Raw genomic sequence first — 23,418 nt, 5'->3', positions numbered from 1 at the left:
GAATGACCTTCTAGCCACCCCCACTGTGATAGCGATATATAGATAGATATATATAGTGCCAGTCGGATATATCTCACCAGATGCAAACATTCCCCATTCTCATGAGTGGGCAAAATCGCATAGTATATTATGGTAGCTCGCAAGACTCTGCATCGCTTTTCCACCCATCTTAAATTGTCCGCATATATGTAGAAAAAAAGAGAAGCCTCCACTAGTGTAATATTGCCAACACCATGCAATTTATTAAAGACTATTGCTTCATTCACATGTGAAAATGTTAAAATGACCGTTGTACAAACAATGCTAGCATAATGGCATTCCCATAACTTTCCCCACCTCTACGCTGGCTCTAACCGATGTCAGGAACACGCTCGTTCTCTCGATACCACTGTGTCACTTCCGATTTACCATGTAGCCACAGCCCAATGTGTTTCGTCACTTGAGACTTTGTCACAGGGGATAGTCAGTAAGAGCAAATAGACAGGTGGAAGTGACCAGATTCACAGCATCGGGGCTCAGGTTTATATTGCTAATGAAATCAATATAAAGCAAAGTTTATTTTAAATGAGCAGTATCTTTCATTCTCAAGTATGCATTGCATGGTCATCAGCCAATGAGGTTGCAGTGGATGTAAATATTTTCTGATTGGACACTGGCAAAAACCTAGGGGCACATGCTTATAACTCTACACCATTCGTTTTTGGGGGGCGGGGGGGGGGGGGTTGCTAGTATTCTTGGGTGATGGAAATCTTCTCCTCTGGAGACATTTCTGTTAAGGTCTGACTGCTTTTTGCCCATGGCTACCTAGCAGTTTCCAGGTTGGTAACCCTTAGCACCCATCTCAGGGACCTTGCGCTTTGTGTGGGCCTGGCGTGTAAGGTTTGTTTCAAGCACAAGATTCTGCATTAGGCACACACCTTGGCATGTTGTTGCAATGAGTGAGTTAGACACAGGATGCTATGCAAGTCCAGGGCCATGGTCATGCTCAATGGTTTTCAGGCTGTGAATACCCCTTCATGGGTATATGCACTGTGACACGCAAAGCCTGTACCCCAGGTGGATACAGAAATATGGAAAATGTAAACCTGAATTTTCCTGCTATGTAAACTGGTTCCTAACCATGAAAAAATTGTGAAAGTAGGCATTTGCCATGTTTATAACCTATCGCATAAGAAAAAGCTGCCCATAAATACAACGTATCAAAACATTTGCAGTGAATATAAAGTCCAGAATATATGTAGAAGTCTCAAATCACTGTGTCTTTAAAAAGTGATAAGTGACAAAATCTTCTTAGGAAGCAATGTGCTCCCACACGTGCAGATCCATTCTTCACTCACCAGACCCCAGCAGCCAACAAAGCGGCATACAAGTGTAAGATACCAATTCCTGTAAATGAGATTTCGGATCCTGCACCTGGCATAACTGACCAATCTAATGGATGCCACTGTTCATTCTCATTCACCAAACCTAGATCAGCTAGCTGGAACCCCAGAGAGTGTTTAATGTAGTACATTTTATTAAATTAGTAAATGTTAAAAAAAAGTGTATACACTCACAAGGGGGGCACAACACAAACTATTCACTTGGGGGGAGGGGGGGCACCTTTCCATCACCACTCGTGGCCATAGCCCTACTGTCACTATTTGTTCACATATAGGGTAGTGTTTACCCTTAAAGGGGAAGCTGCCTGGGTATTACAGTATATATTTGTGGATTGGTGCCGTCTCGCCTTTATTAGTTTTGGTTTCTCACCATACCGAAACCTCTATTCTTAGCATAGAGGAAGCTTGGATGCAGGAATTGGAAATGATTCACCTTGTGCTAATCCCCTTTAAATTTGTCTCTATAGATGATTTTATTTGTATTTCCTGACCTTTTTTGAATCTGGTCTTGGCCAGTTCTTGGCCTTGGGCACCCTCATAGGACAGGTTTCTGCCTTATTCATCCTATTCCAGAAACCTCTTGTTTCAGAGCCCTTGAAGTGATTGTAAACCTAATTTATTAAAAAAAAAAAAAAAAATTTAAACAAATATGTTATGATTGGCTGCTGTGTACAAAGGTTTTCCTGCAGAGCAGTCCCCATTGTTCTCTTTTCGTCTTCCACTGGAGCTCTAAGCTTCTCTCCCCTGACAAGTGCGGCCCAAAGCAAGCCACTTGCTATGGAGGCATTCGTGTTGGCTCGATCCCAAGCTGCGCTCTGCTCACTGGCTGTGATTGACAGGAGCAGGAGCCAATGGGTCCCACTGCGGCCTTGGTCTAGTCAGGAGAGGATCTTGCATGTAAGGTTGCCTTTCTCATGATCATTTGTAGGTTTCTGCGCTATCAACCTTTTCTTGCAAGGAGCCTTTTCTTTTATTGCACAGGGACAAGGTAGTGTTGAGATCAAAATCTTCTACACACGATCTCCTCATTGAGGCGGATGGATGATATTGTCCTTCCTTCCCTTTGCCCTGCCCTAAGACACACCATGGACATTTATTTACACTGTCTAGACATTGTTACGGCTGTCAGTCTACTTGGAAGACCTCTTTCTGTGTGTGTTTGGTTTCTTACGCTTGTTTTCTTGTGACCCTGTTTCCATTTTTTTTTTTTTTTTTTTGTAGTGTGGTTTTCCACCCCTCCATCCATTGCTTGGAGATGGTTTATATATGCAAGTCCTGTATTGTACAATTATTATAAAGGGAATTTTGACTTGTCTGGAAATTCACCCTGGCCTGTGGAGAGGGATTGATAGTTATGCCATCAGTCATGACAGGGGAAGGAACACATGGGGGGGAGGAAATGAATGAATGAATGAATGAATGAATGAAATACTTATATAGCGCACAATGCGAACTGAATCGCCTCTAGGCTCATAATAGTATTGTTAGGTTGCTCGTCTTCTGTAAGTAACCCCTGGTAGCCTAGGCTAGGATTGAAGGGCGGAGGTCCCTTTCACCGGTGGACAAAACATTACACATACACACTATTGTACGTGAATAATGAATGTGTCTATTGAAGCACACACAACAGTTTTATTTAGTTTGAGCTGAAGGACAGCCCTGTGGTTTAACCAATCAGGTAATTCATACATACATCGACATTTTTCTTAAACTCATGACATTATCTAAGTCAAAGGTGAAATACAGTCTTCTGATAGTTATTTCGTCATTTCAACATCTGCTGACTGACCATATTCTTGCGTAACCAGTCCTATCTTAGCTTTGTACCTCTTACCGCAGACAGATGCATCCTAATATGTCAACATCTTGCATCTTAATTCTGAACTTAGTGAAATGCACGCCTAAGCATATTATCTTAGACCTTTAACCTAGTACCGTATATCTTTTGGCAACCTTAATAAGTATTCCCTTATAATCCTTCCTTTGATCATTCTGTGATTTACATAATGATCATTCCTTTTCTAATTTAATAGCACAGGCTTCATACTCCAAACCCTTGTGCTCTTGGTTTCTATACCATACCGTTGGATCCTTAACAATGGAAGTGAGTTTCAGATCCTTCGGAGCGACCGTGTTTCCCTTTTTACATAAACATTTGATTATCTTATAACAGGCATATAAAAATAGAATGAAGAGAATCACAGTGACAATTGTCATGGCAGCATTTCGGAGCCAAGATATTAATCCCCCAAAACTAAAACTGCTCGAGAAGGGATCCCAGTTTTTTCCTATGTTCCTTGCCTCTTTCTGTAGTTTATTTACCTCTTCCCTGTGTTGGGCAATAACGTCATAGTAGTCTGGGACTTCGATGCTGGTATTATGAATCCAGGTACAGCACTCATAATCCTCAGTAGTCTCACAGAGGCCAGTAAGGGCTGCACTCATACTTTCTATAGCCAACTCATGTAGTTCTAGTTGCTTCCTAATTGCCCTAGTTTCTAGATTTAGTTTGGTTATGTCATCAGAATTTTCCTCCAGAATCTCATCAATTATGCCAGTGTAATTATTTAATCTTTTCATTAGGTCAATTCCCCACCCTGTCCAGGAAGGGAACCATGCCCAGGCCATATCTTTTTCTAAAAACAATTCTCGTTTATTACGGTGTCTAAGGGGATATCTAGGATGCATGCTGGCTTCAAGGAGGTGACTTCCCTTGTTATCCCCTAATACCCCCATAATAGGAACCAGGGCTGCAAGGTAACACCACCCCTGGGGTTTGGTTGGGATCCAGGGGTGACAGAGTTTGCCGCAGCATATATATGTGGTATTTCCTAGAGCTAGGGGTCGTTTATGGAACACGTTCCTAAGAGTATCAGAAAGGCCAGAGAGCACCAGTATTGACATTAATTGGTGTATTGTAGTCTTGGTACTGGAGCTAAGAAAGTCTAAAAAGGTGGCATTTAGGGTGGGATCTGAAGTATGGAAGAAAGAAGGACTGTTAAATGATGTCATTGAAATGTTAAGTTTTGCTTGTTTGCAAACCTCGGCTCCATCTGTGGTGTTTCCCAGTCGGAAACACCAGTCTGGGAAGTGGCTTCTACCTATGATTTGGAAAGTGAGGGTTTTATTTGGACGGGTCCTAGTAACATTCGTTAGGACGATAGGGGGTGTTCCATTAAGGAGGGGGGTAAAATTCAAGGGGACTGCCATGAGAGGGATTCTAGCTGTACTGGGATGTAGCTTGCTGCAAATCCAGCATTTCTCAAAACCAGATTTTTGAGCATAGCTATATTTGAATTTTAGTAGTAACATCTTGTTAGTCAGTCCCTTAGGTGACTCATTAACGGGTACAATACTTCTACTATGTCTTTGGCCGGGGGTATTATTCATCTTAGGTGGTCCACATATCCCTTTTAATAGACCTAAATCTTCTGGATGATATATACAGTTGGCTATAAACCATGTGGGCAGGAATACAAATAGTACCAGACTACCCCAAAGGCATACAGCCTTCCCTGACACTGATGGAGAAAGCATCTTTGTTTTTTTAAAGTTCTGATTATTTGTTATCTAAGAGTTCTGTTCTTCTTCTTCGTTTCTCATCCCGGCAGTTGTTGGCTCTGTTTTGTCCTTTTGAGGGGGTGTGGGATCTTCCAGGGAAATTTGTTCTATGCCTCTCTGAACTTCTTGTAGATCTTGTTCTTGGGAGTTGCTGCTCTGTCACTGCCAGGGGCTCTGGAGTCGAGGGAAGCTGGGGACACTTTTTAAGACGGCTGGCGTGGATCCAGGTGTTTCCTAGGTCTGTTAACACTGCGGTCCTGGATACCTTTTCCACCTTCCATGGTCCTGAGAAAGCCGGTCCGATACTCTTTCTTTGTGCTAATTGTTTGATCAGCACTTTATCCCCAGGGATGAAGGGATGCGTTGGTTCTGTGGGAAGAGGGAAAAAAGGTGACAGAAACTTGTTCGTTTATTTCGTGGAGCATACTTACCAGATTTTTCACGTACATTTCCTGTTGGGAATAAATGTCAATATCAGTGTCTTGGTCTAATGGGGGTAATTCTATGTTTGCGGGGATTCCCATGAGGACCTCAAAGGGTGATAATTTTGTTCTTGCATGTGGATCTTCCCCTCTTTTGACCAAAGACCTTCAGGGTCTTTGGTCAATCCTTCCTTTGTCCAAAAATGGACATCATCTTCTGTGGCCATTGATTGCATCTGTGCTATGACAGTTTTAAAGTTAGGTGCTGCGAAGTGTTCCTTGAAAAACATTGTTGTGGGGGCAGGTGGGTTAGGGGAAAAGGCAGCAGCTCTTTTAGCTTCTCTGTCAGCAAGAGCATTCCCTTTTGAAACACGACTGCTGTCAGAGGAGTGTGCCTTTACTTTAATTATGGCTACCTTTTTTGGAAGAAGAATGGCTTGGAGGAGAGCACTAATCTGTGTGGAGTTGGCAATTATTTTGTTGTCTGCTGTTTTAAAACCGCTATTGGCCCATATCACACCAAAATCATGCACCACTCCAAAAGCATATCTACTGTCTGTGTAGACGTTCACCTCTTTACCGGTGAATAGAATGCAGGCCCTAGTGAGGGCTTCTAACTCTGCTACCTGGGCTGAAGAAGGAGGTAATGATTTTGCCTCCAGTACGATGTCTGGTAGTTGAACAACTGCATAACCGGTTAAAAAGGTGGAGTCAGAGGGACGTGAGCAGCTACCGTCAACGAAAACATCCTCTGCACCTGAGATAGGGGTGTCAGTGAGATCCGGTCTGGGACTGGTAATAGCAGCAACCTTTTCCGAACAGTCATGTATAATGTCTGGGTCATGTGGTAAACGCAACATGGAATGCAAAAGGCGCACAGCGGGGTTGCTGGCAGGCACATATTTGAGTGTGAGGTTATCAGTGTTCATCAGTGTTATCTCATAACCACTAAGTCTTTGCGAGGTCATATGTTGGGTATTCATGTTCTGAATAAGATGCGGGACTGAATGAGTGGTATAGAGAGTCAATGGGTGACCTAGCACTAATTTGTTTGCATCTTGTACAGCCATTGCACAGGCAGCAAGATTTTGGAGACAGAATGGCATTCCCTGTACTTGGATGGGGAGTTTTTTTTTTTTGATAGATATGAGACAGGGCGATACCCTGATCCATGTTGTTGTGTTAGCACGGCGGCAAAAGAGCTTCCTGAAACTACACAGTACAGCTGAAAAGCTTTACCATAGTCTACCAATCCCAGGGCGGGAGCATTTGACAGACTGTTTAATAGAGCTTGAAAAGCTTGTAGTCTGTCTTCAGTCCAATCTATCAATTTAGGGGCTGTCGAGCCTGTAGCCTCTCTTAGGATACTATCATAATGAGAACAGTCAGGGATCCATTGGCGGCAATATACAATTGCACCCAAAAATGAGAGTAGGGCGGCCTTGTCTTTTGGGGGACTGAGAGCTCGAAGGGCTGCGGCACGTTTGGGGGACACTATCCTTGTCCCTTCCTTTAGAATGCACCCTAGGTATTCTACCTGTGGCTGGCACCATTGTATTTTCTTCCTTGAGGCTAGATGCCCGGCGTGAGCTAGGTGTTGTAACAGTGATGTTGAATCGACCGCACAATCTTCAGCAGTTTGACTGCACAGGAGCAAGTCGTCCACATACTGTATCAGTACCGACCCACGCTCAGAAGTCCAAGACTTGACAGTCTCGTTGAGTACCATAGAGAAGGCGGCTGGACTGTCTACATACCCTTGCCAGGTTAGTTGGCCCCCGGCCCAGGAGAAAGCAAACATAGGTTGGGCTTCCTCTGCAATGGGAATGCTAAAGAAAGCATTCGCTAAATCAATTACTGTGTAGCATAGAGAGTCTGCCGGTATGCATGAAAAAATAAGTGATGTCTGAGACTAGGGGTGGGAGGGGAATCACTTGTTTGTTTACTGCTCTGAGGTCTTGGACGAGTCTCCACTCGCCACTGGCCTTCTTTACAGGGTAAATGGGCGTGTTCCAGGGACTGATGATTGGTCTCAGGATACCTTTTGATATGTAATCATTAATTTGAGGGGAGATGCCTTTAACTTTCTCTGGGGGTAGGGGATACTGTTTTTGATATTGTATCCCTGCATCTGACCGCATTTGGGGTGCATATGGTGTGCAATTAATAAAGCCCACACTACCTTTGTTTTCTGCCCAAATTGTGTGATGGTCAAGGGAGGAAGGTATCATTAGAAAGAAACTCCTGTGTGCATGTCTTTTTGGGAACCCTCTGTGTGCATGTCGCTTAGGGCCATGTAAGTCACATAATGGTGAACTAGCGGTAAGGGAACCTTCTTTATTAAACTTAATGGTAATACACAGTTGTGCCAAGAGGTCCCGTCCCATAAGGGGCACAGGGCATGAGGACAAGACGGCAAAAGTTTGGGTACATAATTTCTGTCCTTCTGGAGTGGCTACAGTCAGTGGTGGAGTGATGGGATGGGTGACAGGTGTCCCATTAATACCAACAGAGTTTCCCTCGGTGCATTATTTGTGGCTGTGTAGGATATTGGGGTAGTGGTTGACGAGGGTTCTGGTATGGCAGATAACGGGGATACTGTGGGCGGGTCTGGGGGTTAAATCCCCTGCCTCTGCCTCTTGCTCTAATCTGTCCAGTCCTATAAGGGCACTGGGATTTCCAATGTCCTTGCTGTCCACAATTGCCTATATTTTCCAAGGCATTTGTTCCATGCACAGAAACAATCCTTCATGTATTGTGGGTCAGCCCCTTTGCAGGGAGGATAAGAATGCTTATGTACCTGACAAATTTTACTGACTTCTTGCCAGTCTTCCTCAGTACAAGGACCATATGGCCCTGGGTCATGTATCCCCAATTGCTGACACCTTTCTCGGACTTGTGTCCAAAATGGTTCTACCTGGGGGCCAGGGATCATATTACTGACAAATTCATAGGGTGATGGGGTGGCCATGGCTTGGGTTGCTGCAGAATTCCCCATCTAGTAGTCTGGGCAGTGTGTGTCTAGTGGCAGGACACAGGTGATAACACCCGGTTTGTCCAACAATCCGGTCTCTGGTCTGGGAGTAGGATCCCTGATCTTTTTTGGGGCAGATGGACTTATATAAAAACTATGAAGATTCACCCTTAATATACGATAAAGGGTAAATTTTTCCTGGTGGCGGGATATACCCCTCTTACACCAAGTCTGCAAGAGAACCCCCCTGGTCTGGTGGTCAGTAAAATCCACTTGTCATCTATTCTTAGGAAGAGTAGACCTAACGTGCAATGGGGGCAGGCGGATGCTATGTCACTACAAGAGGGCTCCTCATATTCTGCACTTATTTAAACAACAACAATTATTTTCCTTATACTCTATATTAAAACTTATACTCTATATACTTACACGTGTACCTAGAGAGAAACAGACATATTCTTAATATACTTTAAGACATGACATAACCGTATTGCAATACATTTATCAATTTATAGTGCACTTTTTTTTTAAAAAAAATTTTTTCAAATGGGCGTCCACTCCACCAATCCCTTTGTCACGGGCGTAATCTACTACTTCCCGTGTTAAAAATACTATTACCAATAGTTTTAAGTCAGACCAACCTAGTCGGACTCCCCTAAACCTATAAATTCCTTGCGAGCCCTTTTAACCTCCCGAGGGACCAGCCTAGTCCACCGCGAAGGCACAGTTACTTCTTTTAATTTTAAACTAAGTTCGTAGCGGCCGCCCGGACAGAGTAAGTGTTTACACCATTCACCAATCAGGTAAAAAAGAGTAAAGTGACTTACCTGTCGCAAGACGAGACGAACCCCACTTTGCTGGTACCAAAACTGTTAGGTTGCTCGTCTTCTGTAAGTAACCCCTGGTAGCCTAGGCTAGGATTGAAGGGCGGAGGTCCCTTTCACCGGTGGACAAAACATTACACATACACACTATTGTACGTGAATAATGAATGTGTCTATTGAAGCACACACAACAGTTTTATTTAGTTTGAGCTGAAGGACAGCCATGTGGTTTAACCAATCAGGTAATTCATACATACATCGACATTTTTCTTAAACTCATGACATTATCTAAGTCAAAGGTGAAATACAGTCTTCTGATAGTTATTTCGTCATTTCAACATCTGCTGACTGACCATATTCTTGCGTAACCAGTCCTATCTTAGCTTTGTACCTCTTACCGCAGACAGATGCATCCTAATATGTCAACATCTTGCATCTTAATTCTGAACTTAGTGAAATGCACGCCTAAGCATATTATCTTAGACCTTTAACCTAGTACCGTATATCTTTTGGCAACCTTAATAAGTATTCCCTTATAAGTATGAGCTTGGTTTTGGATGGTTTTGGATGGTTTGAAGAAGTGGTGTGACATCCAGTCAGATATGTCAATTGGTAAATTGGTGGTACATGAGGAAACTGAGGTGAGCTGAGGGGGTAGAGAGCTTCCCATGGCTTTCAGTATCATTTCTACACCAAAGTGTTTAGATGGAGAATAGGAGAGGTCCAGGGACAGAACCTTGGGGACCTCAACTGTAAGCGGGAGAGGAGGAAGTAGAGTTGTAAGTGACACTGAAGGTGCAGTGAGATTGGTAAGATTTGAACCAAGGAAGAGTACAGTCAAGGAGACCAAGGAAATAGATTTTTTTGAGGAGGGGGTGGTCCGCTGTATCAAAAGCAGCAGAGAGGTCCAGGAGTAGGAGTACGGAATGGTGACCATTGGTTTTAGCCATTTATAGGTAGTTTGTAAATTTTAGGAGAGCAGTTTCTGTGGAGTGTTGAGGGCAAAATCCAGACTAAAGGGGATCAGGAAGAGGGTATTCTCAACGAGGTGGCAGGTCAGCCTTTATTCCAAGATGAGGAATGCACTCACAAGAACTAAGACCAGTGTTGACCTCACAAGGAGTAATTAAAGTGGTTTCTCCCAACAGGGACAAGGCAAAAGAAATATTTCTGGGGTATAATCTGGAGAGGGGAGATTTTGGGGGACATTTGGGTAATCCCTATACTTGGTGTCGCTAAAGGTAAAACTTTTTTTTTTTTTTTTAATTTTAGATAGTGTAAGGGAGGATTATAACTTGTGTCAGTTTTTGTTTTTGTCCCATTGTGGAGACTCACCAAGCCGTAATCAAAACAGGAAATCTTTCCCAAGTGAGGGAACCCCAGCATGTCACCAGAACTAGTGTCCCCATTGGAAGATTTCTTCTCTCTTCCTGTTCTAAAGTCAACCCCAAAGTTTGGGATTTTATTTTGCTTTTGATCAGAACGGTAAACGGAACAAATAGAGATGGCTAATCTCCCTAATAAGGGGGGGCACAGACAGCAAAAAACCTGAAAGTTCTAATCTCTTCATTGTATTCAAACCCCCCCCCCCCCCCAAAAAAAAATTTGGATTCTGACGTAAGCTTGTAATGGAATTTGCGTCTGCCTTGCTTTCAGCTTTACAGGTACATGCCAATATAAATTTAAGATTAAACTTGGGCATTAAGGGCATCTCTGGGGCCTCTGTTTTTATTCTCAGCACCAGTCTATTCTGTTTTCTTTTGTCTGTAATCTGATTATCTGGGAACCACTTTGGTTATTTGTAGGGTGATACCGATACTGGTATCGGTGCGGATACAAAGCATTTGCATGTGTATTGGTACCTGTGCAAATGCGCTGATGCTAGAAACCGTTACCTTCTGGTCTGGTTGTTCTGTCTGAGATTCCCCCGCTGACATATGAAATGTATATAAATGAATGCAGGCAATTATCGGTTAAGGAGCGGGACCGCCGCGTCGTTAACAACCGATGAGGTTTTCAGCTGTCAGTGGAATTTCCCTTCCCCGCAGTGGCCCCCTCCCATGCTGGCCCAATCCACTCATGTTCAAGCTGCACCCCCTCCCCCGCTGGCCGCACCCTCCACCTTACCTCTGTTTGTTGTGTCCTCCTCCTCGGGCAACTCTGCGGTTGGTTGCCAGCTGACGGATCTGCCTGGTGAGTAGTGTGTCCTGCAGTGAGCCAGGCCCCACCTCTGACTTTCCCTAAGTGTCTTTGCAGGTGTAGAACTAGTTGGAGAGGGGAGAGCACGTTTGCTGGGTTTTGTAGGGCAGGGCGTTAATTGGCAGCTGTGGGTTTCCCAAATACGCCCTTTCCCCTTCCTCCTCCCTTCTTGCATATGCAAAAAAATAGCCTCCTCACCTCTCCACCTCTCCACCCTAAACAATGACACCCCCCCCCCTCCCCTGCCTCCCCGTCCTAAACAATAACCCCCTTCCCGACAGTGCCGTCCCAAGTGTGCTTTGTATTGTGGCCATGTTGTTCATCCCTTGTAATAGTAATAACCACAATCAAAAAAAAAAAGTTGAACGTACAGTGTTTAAAAAAAAAAAAGTAAATTTAAAAGAATGTAAGAATGGGTGTTGGTAATTGGTATCGGCATGTTCTTGAGGAAAAGTATCGGGACTCGGTCTTAAAAATCTGCTATCAGTGTAACCCTACTTATTTGTTACACTAGTTATATTTGTAATGTGAAAGAGCTGCACCCAAACTCATCCATTGCAGGATTACCTACAGAAATTCTAAAGTATATTGTCACTATATGCCGTATTGGCTCTTTTATTCTGGTGACCGGTTTCTTTTTTTCACGTTCTACAAAGTAAACATACTGTGCTGGCCAAGGCTGAAAAGGCTATACTGTACTGTTGCGCTGTTATGTGCACATTGACTTGTGTGGCAGTGGTTCTCAACCCTGTCTTCAAGTATCCCCAACAGGGCATGTTTGCAGGTTTCCTTCATCTTGCACAGGTGCTTTAAATCTGAGTCAATGGCTTGATATTTTGGACAGCTATTTTATCTAGGAGAAATTCCCAGAACATGGCCTGTTTTAGGGGACTTGAGGACAAGGTTGAGAACCACTTGCTAAGGTACCGAACAGCACCAGAAAAGGTGCATGTTCTATTTTCTGTAACACAGAGCACTGCAACACAGTGTCTTACTAGGCACAGCATATGTTCATTGGCAAGGGGCATTGTCGTGCCATTCATCATTATAGAAACTACCTTTTTCTTTTTCTTATATTTAATATTGGGATATGGTAACAGCCGCCTTTGTTCTTATAAACATCATAGGAATCTGTGGACGAGCATGAAGAGATTGGTCCTGTCATTCTTAGGAAGAAGCGAGCTGCTCAGGCAGAGAAAAATACTTGTCAGCTGTACATTCAGACCGATCATCTATTTTACAAGCGATATGGAGAAACAAGAGAAGCTGTGATAGCCCAGGTAAAGCCTACTATTTATTACAATAGCAAGACTTTAAGCTGCTTTCTAACAAGGGGTTATTGATGCACATCTGCAATAGACTCTTTAGAATATGGTCCGTTCTTTGCAGCGAGGAATTAATTGGGTGCAGTAGGTTGAGCATTGTGGATAGCCCAATCACTGTTTTGTGGTCGAGACTTTTTACACTTGCACAATAAATGATTTGTTAAGCCTTACTGTGTAATTTCACGTTATCACTTTGGAGACTGGGCAGAAAGCTGATCTTAAAGGGGGTGTTCCGGCCACGTTTTTTTATTTTATTTTTTTCTTGTAGCTGCTGTCTTTTAATAAGGACACTTACCTGTCTGGCGAGCCTGCAATGTCTTCCCTCCCCACCCCCAGGCTGATCCGTCCATCGGAACGGCTGTCGGCACTGCCATCTTAATGAAGGGAAACAGGCAGCGAAGCCTTGCGGCTTCACTGCCCATTTCCTACTGCGCATGTGCGAGTCACGCAGCGATTTGTGAATGGTCCTGTTGTTTTCTTGGACACACATGTCCCAAAAGGCAACAGGGCCGCTCGTTGAAGAGGAGGAAGTGCCACGGAATAGGCAGAGGCAGATTAGGAAGACTGCCTAGCAATAGGGGGTCTGGTAAGTTTATATAGATGTATAGGTGTGTGTGTATATACTTATATTTTAAGAATATTAATGCTATTTTTTATTTTAGGGTGGCCCTCCACTTTAAAGTGAGACTTCAGCTAAACAACTCAATACATTGTTTATAGTTTCAACATGTTTTAAGCTGTCACATGTTTTGTATTTTAATGATACACATTTGTTAGAGCTCTATAATACCTTCTTGTTTAGTATTACGGCTTCCTAGGTCAGCTCTCTAAAGAGGTGATACTTCACTATCCATTGGGAACAAAAAAGTGGCCACTGTCCCCACCTATGACTGGCCTCTTTAGCAAGGAGCACTGGAATGGCAATGTATGTCAAACAAACATAAAGGGATTTTCAAACTCAATCTTACCAACTAGCCAGCGACCAACCGAATCTAACACTATGCGTTAACGGGGGTTTAGTTGCACACATTTGCAAATACATGCGTAAGCTGCAGACCCCGCCAAGGCACCCTGTTTCCTGCAGTCTCAAATTACTAAAAGCCTCCATCTTGGAACCACATGCATTTATAATGGATATGTAGGGGACAGACTATCCATTGGGAGTCTGATCTTGTGAGATTCTCTGATGTCCTTACTTAAAGGAGCAGTCTAGCCTGAGCTTGTTTGGCTGTGCTGCTTCTATGGGTCACAGGAGTGCAATTCGTTTTTCACTCCTGTGACCCATTTTTCAGGAGAGCGGACTGAAGTCACAGAATCTGTCCAGGCACTGCTTTGTCACGACAAAGTCTTGATCTGCGAGGTGCCTGGACTGATACCTGTCTCAGAGAGCTGCTGAGAGCCAGAGACGGCCGCTCCCTACCCCTCCACAGCTCAGTGCTCCAGTGAGCATTGGAGAGGGAAGACTACTTCAGAGCGGAGAGCTGCTGATTGACAATCGTCAGCTCTCTGCTCAGGGAGCTGTGAGAACCAAGCCATTGGCGATGCTCGATCACTCGGTTCTCAGTGCAGAGGCGGCATGGGACAGATGCAGCATCAGATCGATGCTGCATCCACCTAGGGAAGTATTATGGAAAAAATACATCTTTTAAAGTGAAACTCCAGTTAAACAGCTCACCTTGAGCTGTTTAACAACCAACAACTATAACCTTGTTATAGTTATTTAATAGCATAACATGTTTTTATTTCTTGAGCGTGTATTCACACTCATTTGTATGCTGCAGCAAAATACAAGAAATTTCATTAAGTCCCTCTTTCACACAAAGTCCGCCAGCTCAGAAGGGAATCTCTCCACTGATCCCCTGCTTAGCGGGCAAAGGACATGTCTGTCTGCTCCGCTGATGCAGAATAGAAGAATCCCACTTTCCGCTATGGACTGTCATTCCATCTGATCTGTCAGATGGATGGGGAATGGATGCTCAGTCGTCAGTTTTTAGCATCCAGGATCGGATTGGATGTCGGCTGCTCCATAGAGAACAATGTGTCATCCAATCGGGTTCACCTGAAAAACTGACTGGCAGACCCAATTAATTCATCAGTGGGCAAGGGGCCTTATTGTGCAATAATGCACATTAAGTGGACCCCTAGAAATCAGTGCATGAACGTGTATGTTTAGTACATCCAAATCTTCTGCATGCTTCTCACCCTCTGCATCACTTAAAATGTGCCTACATACCCATTTAAAGTGCACAAAATGCAGTTTGAACGCACATGCTTTGATGTACTTCAATAAAGGGTGTCTAAAACTAAGAAAAAAATTGTAGTAATGCAGCATACCAGTCCTTTGATGCTGTGGCTGCATTCATTTAAATTTTTCAGACCGAAGAACCCTTAATGTAACAAAGTATGGTTATTGGGGAATGAGGAGTGTGGAGATGGGTCACCACACATGCTTGTAGGGATTTTGGCCTGGGTGAAATCTATGAAAAAGTGTGCAGTATAGTTAAGGTGCACTCAAAAGGACTTAAAGCAGGAGGAAATTTTCTATGTAGTTTAACCTCTTGGTGTCAGCGCAGACCTGAATTCCCAGGAGGTCGTCATGACGTCCTCCCCTTTGTACACTCCCCGCGTGCGGTTATCATAGATCCGAGTAAGGGGCCGGTCCACGTGATCAGCTGTCAGCCAGAAGAGTGAGAAGTTTAACAAAGAATAGAAACTGCAGAGGTGATCAAATGCCACCAAAAGAAATCTCTATTTGTGGGGGAAAAATGATAAAAAATGTATTTGGGTACAGTGTTGTATGACCGCGCAATTGTCATTCAACGTGCGACAGCGCTGAAAATTGGTCTGGGCAGGAGGGGGGTTTAAGTGCCCAGTAAGCAAGTAGTTATCCCATGTCATGCCACTTTTTAGACTATGTTGAAAATGCCTCCTGCTGTAAGTCCTGCGTGCACTTGCTGCATTTTCTAGTAGAGAATTTTTTACCTTTTTCATAAAGCCGCTTGCAGGTACCGGCAGCTTATAGCCTAAATGCTGTATTGAGAGGAATTATATTGAATACACATCTCTAGTCTTCTATTTGCAGTTAGCCTTGTGTTTGTAGATATTCCAAGTTTTTATCTCAGCCTGTGTTGGCACCCAGAGGGCCAGATTTAGACGTCCAAGGGCCAGATCTTTTTGGACGTGAAAACTTAAAGCTGGCCATACATGGATTGAAATTTGAGTCAGCAGAAGGCATTTGAATTTTGATCCATGTATGGCAGTTCATGAGTCAATATATACATAAAATTCTCATGAACCTGCTTCTTGATAAATTCGGGCTCAATCTGCACAGCCATTGTGCTGCAGCACTGATCCGTGTACTCTGATGGTGGGGCAGTCCACTGTCAGAATACATGGACACAGCAAAGAGGAGGATTCCCTTCTCCACCTCGAAAGTGTGGATAGGTGAATCAAGTCAGTTTATTTTCCAGTTCAACTCGCTGGCTGAAAGAAACAACTGCACCCATGCCAGCTTATGGCTAAAAACTTAACTCCAACCTTTTGTGAGTTTTATGACGAGAAATGCTGTGTATTCAGGCTTTTTTTTTTTTCCTCTCCTTTCTGTAATAAAAATACATTGAGCAAACATTGTGTTTTCACTGAATAGCTGCAATAATTGGAGCTAATGGGAAAGTGTTATCTACTTTTTGTTTAACACATAATTGAAATCATAGGTAAATATAATTTATTCAGTTGGCCGTTTCTGTACGGACAGTGCCCTCAGCCTTCTATGTGCTTTTTTTTTTTTTTTTTTTTTTTAAGGTTCAGTTTTTACTTTGTTCTGCCTCACTTGTCATGTGTTTCCATGATCTGCCTTTCCACAACTAGAGAAAATTTTTAATATCTTTGACCCTCAATAACTCCAAGCACATTATCATCCAGCAGCAGCCTTGGCCTCCTGAGACATCCTTACTCTAATGGTCTGTAGGCTCAGTCCAGTGGCTTGCTTTTTTCCTGGTAATTTATTTTGAAAAGTGTGAATTTCCCTTCCTGCTCTTCCCGTATTTTCTTTCTTCATTCTATGTGTTTGATATCGAGGGATACATTTTGCATTTTGCTTTACTAGAAATAGCCCAGCGTCACAAGAAATTTCTCGTGACCATTTAGGATTGAAAACCCTTAGGGTGAAAGTCTTATAGAATAATACAGTGCTATGCTTCATCATTGCATTTCAAGCTAAATTTGAAATGGCAACCATAAAGGAAGGATGTAGCGTGTGAAGGAACATGACACTTTAAGTCATTTTCACCACTGAGTCCTCTCCAAGTATTGCTTATATTGGCTATGTATATTTTTTGGCATTTACATTATAATGCATTAAATGAGCAACAAATACCTTGCTGCTACCCAAATTAAAGTCATCATTGGTGCCCATGTCCACAACTGGTAATAACGTGTCATTTTCAAATACTGCAGTCTCTGGAAATTACATAGTGGATGTTCTGAGCGCCTGGATAATGAAAGATGCTAGATGTTCAAATTACTTGTTACAACAGGGAACATCAAAGCGTTTTTAAATCCATAGCATATGTGATAATTGTAAGAAGGTGGTCTACAGTGGAAGGCCATATAGATTGTATATGGTGTCAGCCGAGAACCGTAAACTGAACTGGTATTTGTAAGCACTAGAGCTGGATCACTGGAAAACTTTAATCTGGGAGATTCACCCTCTCCATTTGTCACTAGGGTAGGGGAATCCATAGATTTTACAGGTGTCCCAAGAACAGGAGATGAGGGGAAATCTGATGACAGCACTTTAAAAGGGCATTATCCCTTACTTCCTGTTGTCTTCAATTGTTTGTTTTTTTTGTTTTTTTTTTCAGTCCTCTTTACCTTGCAGTTGGAAAACTTGTTACTTATCACAAATGTCTATAAGTGGGTATTTTACCTTTTAAAGTACCTGATATAACCTATAAGGCCTATTGAGTCGCTATATATTCATAGTCCCTTTATCGCATTTTGGAATACCTCTACATTTAGACAATATAAACATGGAGCAACTTTATAAATGTTACATTAATAGTTACTAATATCCATACGTTAAATGATATGATTTAAAAAAGTCCATATGTGATGAAATGGTATGAATCCTTGGTTACTATCACCACCATCCGCCACCTTGAAAGTGTGATCCTTTATAGCACCGCCACCACCAAAAGGCAAAATGCTCACTTACCAGCTCCCATTAACCTTGTATTACGGGAGGTCAATAACACTTGTGGCTTAATAATCCACCAGAGCCTTTAATATCATCAGAGGGTCCTGCTGTAACTTGCATGCCAATCTTTCTGACAGTAATGTAATAGGGGTGTCCCAAAACATAAAGGGGTCCACATACCGTATTTATCGGCATATAACACACATTTTTCCCCCTAAAATCGGGGGGAAATCGGGGGTGCGTTTTATATGCTGATCCCTCGCTGTTGCTATGGCTTTTTGCTGCAATCGGCCATTCGCGGCTATCTTCGGCCACACTCTGCCATTCTCTGTGGCTTTTGGAAAGCCAAAAGCCACAGAGTGCGGCTGAAAATACCCGTGAACGGCTGAGTGCAGCCGAGAACTACTGGTGCCATTTTTAAACGGCAAATGACTGACAAGGCTGCAATGCAAGGCTGCAAATGACACTGATAAGGCTGCATTGATGGGCATTTAAATGTAAATTTTTTTCCCTAAACTTCCCTCCTAAAAGTTTTTTTTTTTTTTTTTTTCCTTTTAAATTCCCTCCTGAACTTGGGGTGCGTGTTATACACCAATAAATACAGTAGCTTACAATTGTTAACACTTGATTAAACAAGCCATTTAAGTTTGCACTTGCATCAAAAGGATATTACAATTACCTTAAAATCAATTGCGCCGACCGACACGTGTAGCAACCCGTCCTTCTGGGACCCAAGAATCGTGTTGACATCTGCATGTCGCTCCGCCCCACGCGTTTCATCATACAGTGACGTTGCCTGGGGCACCTTATAAACGTAAGCATAAGCAGTTTTGTAAATACTGAAATAACTGGTTTACCTACCTCGGTGTATAGCCCAATTAAGGAAAAGAAAACCTCGATTGGAAAGCTTGCAGAATAATTTAAAAGTAAAGTTGGTATGAATGGTGTCCGTGAGCTAAACTGACACCATTACCGCAGGCAGCATTATTAAAAAACAAAACCAATTATTGAACAAAATCCATCATTTTACATTCCTTCTGCATGGTAACTGTAATCCGATCGATTATTAAATGTTATGGATTGTAGTATATGAATAATGTGGTGTTTTTTTGCTTTTTCGGATTTTATGTACCTTTTTTAACCTAAATATTTTGAGTGTTGTGGGAAGATTTTTATTCAGACATTTTGTGTACACCTTTTTATTACCAAGAAAAATCAGTTTTTAAAGCTTTAACATGTTTGTATTTTACTAGATATCCAGCCATGTAAAAGCAATTGACACCATCTATCAGTCAACTGATTTCATGGGTATCCGAAATATTAGCTTCATGGTGAAGCGCATTCGGGTAAGTATTTTAAAAACTTTAAAGTGGCAGAACTTATAATTTCTGAAAATGATTATAGCTTTAAAGGTCTGCATGATATTCACTGTACAACAGAAGGCTAGGCCAGGCCATCTTGTGAACTTTAGTGCTTCGCCCAATCTGCTGTAAAATGGCTGGGTGCAAGCTGAGCAATATGATTAAAACCCGAACAAGGCTTAGAGGACGTAAACCCTTGTGGGTTTTACTTTCTCTTTATTTCCCTGCAAAGGTAAAGCATAATGGGTTACTATGCATCGCATAGTAGCCCATTATGTCTCACTTACCTGAAATCTAAGCCTGCAATGTCACTGCTGTCGCCACTAGCATCTTCCACCTTCACCCCTCTTCCTTCCGGGGCCGCGAACTCGTGTGATGTCACTCACTCGCATGCCGCCTGTCACGGCATGACCCCTATTAGAAACGTGGTGTACAACAACTTTAATACTTCTGTTTCCTGAGCCTTTTTTTGTTTTTTTTGTTTTTTGCTTGTAAGTGGAGCTAGTCTCACTGCAAATGGTGCCCCTATAGATTTCCCCTGCAGTGATGAATTGATAGTAGAATATTGAGGAGAGGAAGTCCAGTGGACTTGTGCTGCTTGTCTTTCACAATTTGTTGGACTTGGATATTAACATACATTTGCCTCCTGCTATCCTTTCTGTTTATATTATTAAAACAAAATTTTGTATACCTTTTTTTTTTTTTTTTTTTTTTTTTTTTTTTTTTTTTTTTTTTTTCACAATATACATACGTTTTACCATTTTATTAGAATGTACTCCTTTATTTTGGTAAAAATTTTAATTATTTTGGAGGATGAACAAAAAAAAACTCATCCCTAGTCTAAAATAAGAATCCAGACATCTTGAGCCTAATTGCCCATTTCCTGCACTGGATAATGGTTTTCAGTGGTTTACAGAGAGATCAGATGTGAAAAGTTGAACTTGCAGATTTATTAATGCTGGAAGCATTGATGATTTCAGATACCTTGTAAGTGATTATTTAGTTATGCTGTGTTAGGCAACCCAACATTGCTGGTTTCAGATAACACATTTGTTGCTTAATTTTTACAACATAAAAACCATGGCTTAGAAGACTGTTATTATTCCCAAACTTTAGTGCTTCCACAGCACATCTAATTATGAGAATATCAGTCATGTAAAAACTCTGCGACATAAGGTAGCACATGGTCCATTGAACCAATATCATTCACCATATGGTCGTAGTAATGCAGCTTGAGGCTGTATTTCTCCTGTATTACATGATCAGTAAACAGAAAAGAAAGGCTGAGTATCATGCAGGCAAGCACTGATAACATCATTCATTTTTGTGTGTATTCTGTATGTAGTGCTGGAAAGATTATGTAGAGAACTCCCACTGCTACCTAGATTGTCTAGCTGTGTGATGTAGTGAAGCAACCAGTAGGCTTTCCAGTAGTTTGAGCTTTAAGCAGAGAAATACATTGGCTTTATAGACCAACTAAAGCATGTGCTCTTGTTTTTCAGATCAACACTACAGCTGATGAGAAAGACCCCTCAAATCCATTTCGCTTTCCCAACATTGGTGTGGAGAAATTCCTAGAACTTAACTCTGAGCAGAACCATGATGATTACTGTTTGGCTTATGTGTTTACAGACCGAGATTTTGATGATGGCGTCCTTGGGCTTGCCTGGGTAGGAGCCCCTTCAGGTACTGGATTTAGTGAGTAATTTGTATGGAAAAATTTACTAACAAAGGCGAGAAACCGCTGACTGGTACACTTGACTCAGTGACTGTAATACTTAAATCCAGTGACCATCTCTTCAGCATGTCACTACCTAGAAAAGAGAAATTAACATTTACATGTTGCTGCCACTTTTAGAAGGTTGGAACACTGACAAAACAAAAGATGTTAAGCCAGTCCCCATATGACTTCCCCCTAGCTGTCATTGTTTTTTTCTAGTGTCCTAGAAGGTTGGGCACCCTTTTTGTTAACCTCAGCTGTGCAAAACTTCAATCTTTTTTTTTTTTCACTTCAGTTAAGATATTTGTTACACTGTTAATATTTTTTTTCATGCAATACACTGCTTGGGTTGGCCTATCCTCAGCAGTATCTTTTGGCGGTCATACCCAGATCCTGCTGCAATGAAGATGGTGAGTTAGCCTAGAATGTGAATTTTGGGTAATGGCCTCTGCCAGTGGTGATTTTCATGTCTTAGTGTTCAGTTAGGTGCAAAGTGCTTTCCAGGTCCAGAGCAGTGGCACAGCCTCTGGTGAGTGAGCCTCTGGTTGTGGCAAAGTCCTCTTCCGGTAATGAGCTATGTATTGTGGCACTTTCCAGACCCTAGGTACTGTCAGTTGCAGAACGGTGTCTCCATGTTCAGAGCCATGATGGGACCGCTAGTATGGCCAGAAAAATAACTTGGCGAAATAGCCCTTCAAGCTGAAACACATAGGTTTAGTCTCAGCATAGCGATGCAATGCCTACCCGCACCCTATTCCACTGGTATTTTGCTGAACAATCTGGTATGTGACCTACATGTTAGGCTCTGCATCATAGCTATTCAGAGCTCAGTGTATGGATAGTCCGCTACGGGGAGCTCTCCTAGTCTAGAGCCGTGATACAATCTTTACTGTGACACAATCTCTTCAGGCTCAGTAAATAAAACAATTTGGCTTAAACCATGATTGCATTTACACAGCATTCACAACCCTCTTTATTTTCAGACTTTGGTGTTTTGTCTAGGTCTTTGGATACTTGGCCTTTGTAGCCTTCCACAAAGATTTTTTATTTTTTTTTCCAGTTTCATTGTGAGGCCCAACTATAGTATGCCTATTCTCTAAGACCTCACGTCGCAAGTGAACCTTTATAGGTGAAGCAATTGTACAGCTTTTTATAATTTCCTTTTATTTGGTCAAGGCTGCAAGACCTGGTGATGACAACATCCAGTGGGTATAGTGTGGCCGGATATATGGGGACAGCCCAGTTCCTAATGTGATAGGCATGCATGTTTACAGCCCTGAATGCATTCGGGGCTGCTCACTTTCACCTGCACATTTTTGATAAATGGCTATGATCAGCTGCTGATCAAATCTGTTTTATTCTGCAGAGTCTGCCGGAAAGTTCTTCTACTGTATATGCTTATGGTCACCCAAGTGATCTTGAGATTATAGCAGAACAGGGAATGTAGCCGACCTAAGGCATGCCAACCTGCCCAGCTAGAAGCCGTTTGAGAACTTTGCACCTGTGTTCTCATTCACATCGCAAGCTCAGAAATAATTAAGAAAAAGTGGATTTATTTTTTCTAGTAGTTTGGAGTAGGGTTAGAAACGGGACTCTTGGCAGCTTCTATTTGGATAGATGGCAATGTACAGATAAAGGACAGAAGTGTGGGACCTCTCTAGTAAAAGTTTATTAACAGTTTATTAACATACAATGAACCAGGTAGACCTAGAAATATTTTTGACGAACAGTCCTACTTTTAGTGAAAATGAAATATTCGATCACAGTACAGGGTTTATTATGCTAAGCCCAAGTCCCACCCTATAAAACAGGTAGCACTAAGTAGGGTTTTTCAGAAAAGAGCATAAAAAAGAGGTGGAAAAAGATCAAAACTGCGTGAAATACAGCTGAGAATGTAATATCCAGCAGACCTTCAAATGTTATACCAATCATTAGCAAGTGTTTAAGAAAAAAAAATGGATTTTGTTCCTTTAAAGCATGTTTTACAGCACAGTGCTTGTGCTGTGTAATATTTGGCTGATCCTGCCTTTTTCTGCCCTCCCCCCTGTAAACTGACCATGGTATATCATGGCTGCTGAGCCCTGACACCGTGGTCCGTTTACATGCCTCCGTCATCCGCTGTGTGTCTCCCCCAACAACTTTAAAGCTGACATGTAGCCTATGTGATTTACATGCTTATGTCTGAATTTGCTTTGCAAAGTTGTACTTTTGTCTACTGGTTTTAAACCTCTTCTTTTAGATTATAAATGATCATAGATATTTGCTAAAAAAATGGTTTGTTGCATTTAAAATCACACACATGGGTTGGACTTGATAGACTTGTTTTTTTTTTTGTTTTTTTTTTCAACCTCCCCTACTATGTAACTATATCATGGAAACTTCCCACATTTGTTGATGACCAGCAGATGGAAATCTATCCCTTCAGTCACCCCTTTAACCATTTGCGAGTGACC

The 23,418-nt window shown here is 42.2% G+C and overlaps 2 protein-coding genes across 3 annotated transcripts in view; one reads left to right on the top strand and one right to left on the bottom strand.

Annotated features, from left to right (window-relative positions):
* Positions 1–23,418, top strand: part of ADAM10 (ADAM metallopeptidase domain 10) — a 256,301-nt gene that overhangs the window by 182,522 nt on the left and 50,361 nt on the right. The window contains exons 6-8 of one of the 2 annotated variants that reach the window (XM_077471107.1): positions 12,490–12,642; positions 19,138–19,230; positions 20,748–20,943. In XM_077471107.1, coding sequence (XP_077327233.1) covers positions 12,490–12,642; positions 19,138–19,230; positions 20,748–20,943 — 442 coding nt within the window. The remainder of the gene's footprint in view (positions 1–12,489; positions 12,643–19,137; positions 19,231–20,747; positions 20,944–23,418) is intronic. The other variant, XM_077471108.1, reaches the window with a different exon arrangement.
* Positions 2,995–9,342, bottom strand: LOC143961770 (uncharacterized). Its single transcript, XM_077471109.1, has 2 exons — positions 9,167–9,342; positions 2,995–5,312 (listed from the first exon to the last, which is right to left on the bottom strand). Exon 2 carries the CDS (start codon positions 4,917–4,919, stop codon positions 3,393–3,395), a length of 1,527 nt encoding a protein of 508 aa, XP_077327235.1. The 5' UTR covers positions 4,920–5,312; positions 9,167–9,342; the 3' UTR covers positions 2,995–3,392.

Source organism: Lithobates pipiens, unplaced genomic scaffold (assembly GCF_037356315.1).
Source record: "Lithobates pipiens isolate NorthernLeopardFrog02 unplaced genomic scaffold, aLitPip1_a1.2 Scaffold_8, whole genome shotgun sequence".
NCBI lineage: Eukaryota > Metazoa > Chordata > Amphibia > Anura > Ranidae > Lithobates > Lithobates pipiens.
Note: the sequence above shows the minus strand (reverse complement) of the source record. Positions and strands in the feature narration are given on the sequence as shown.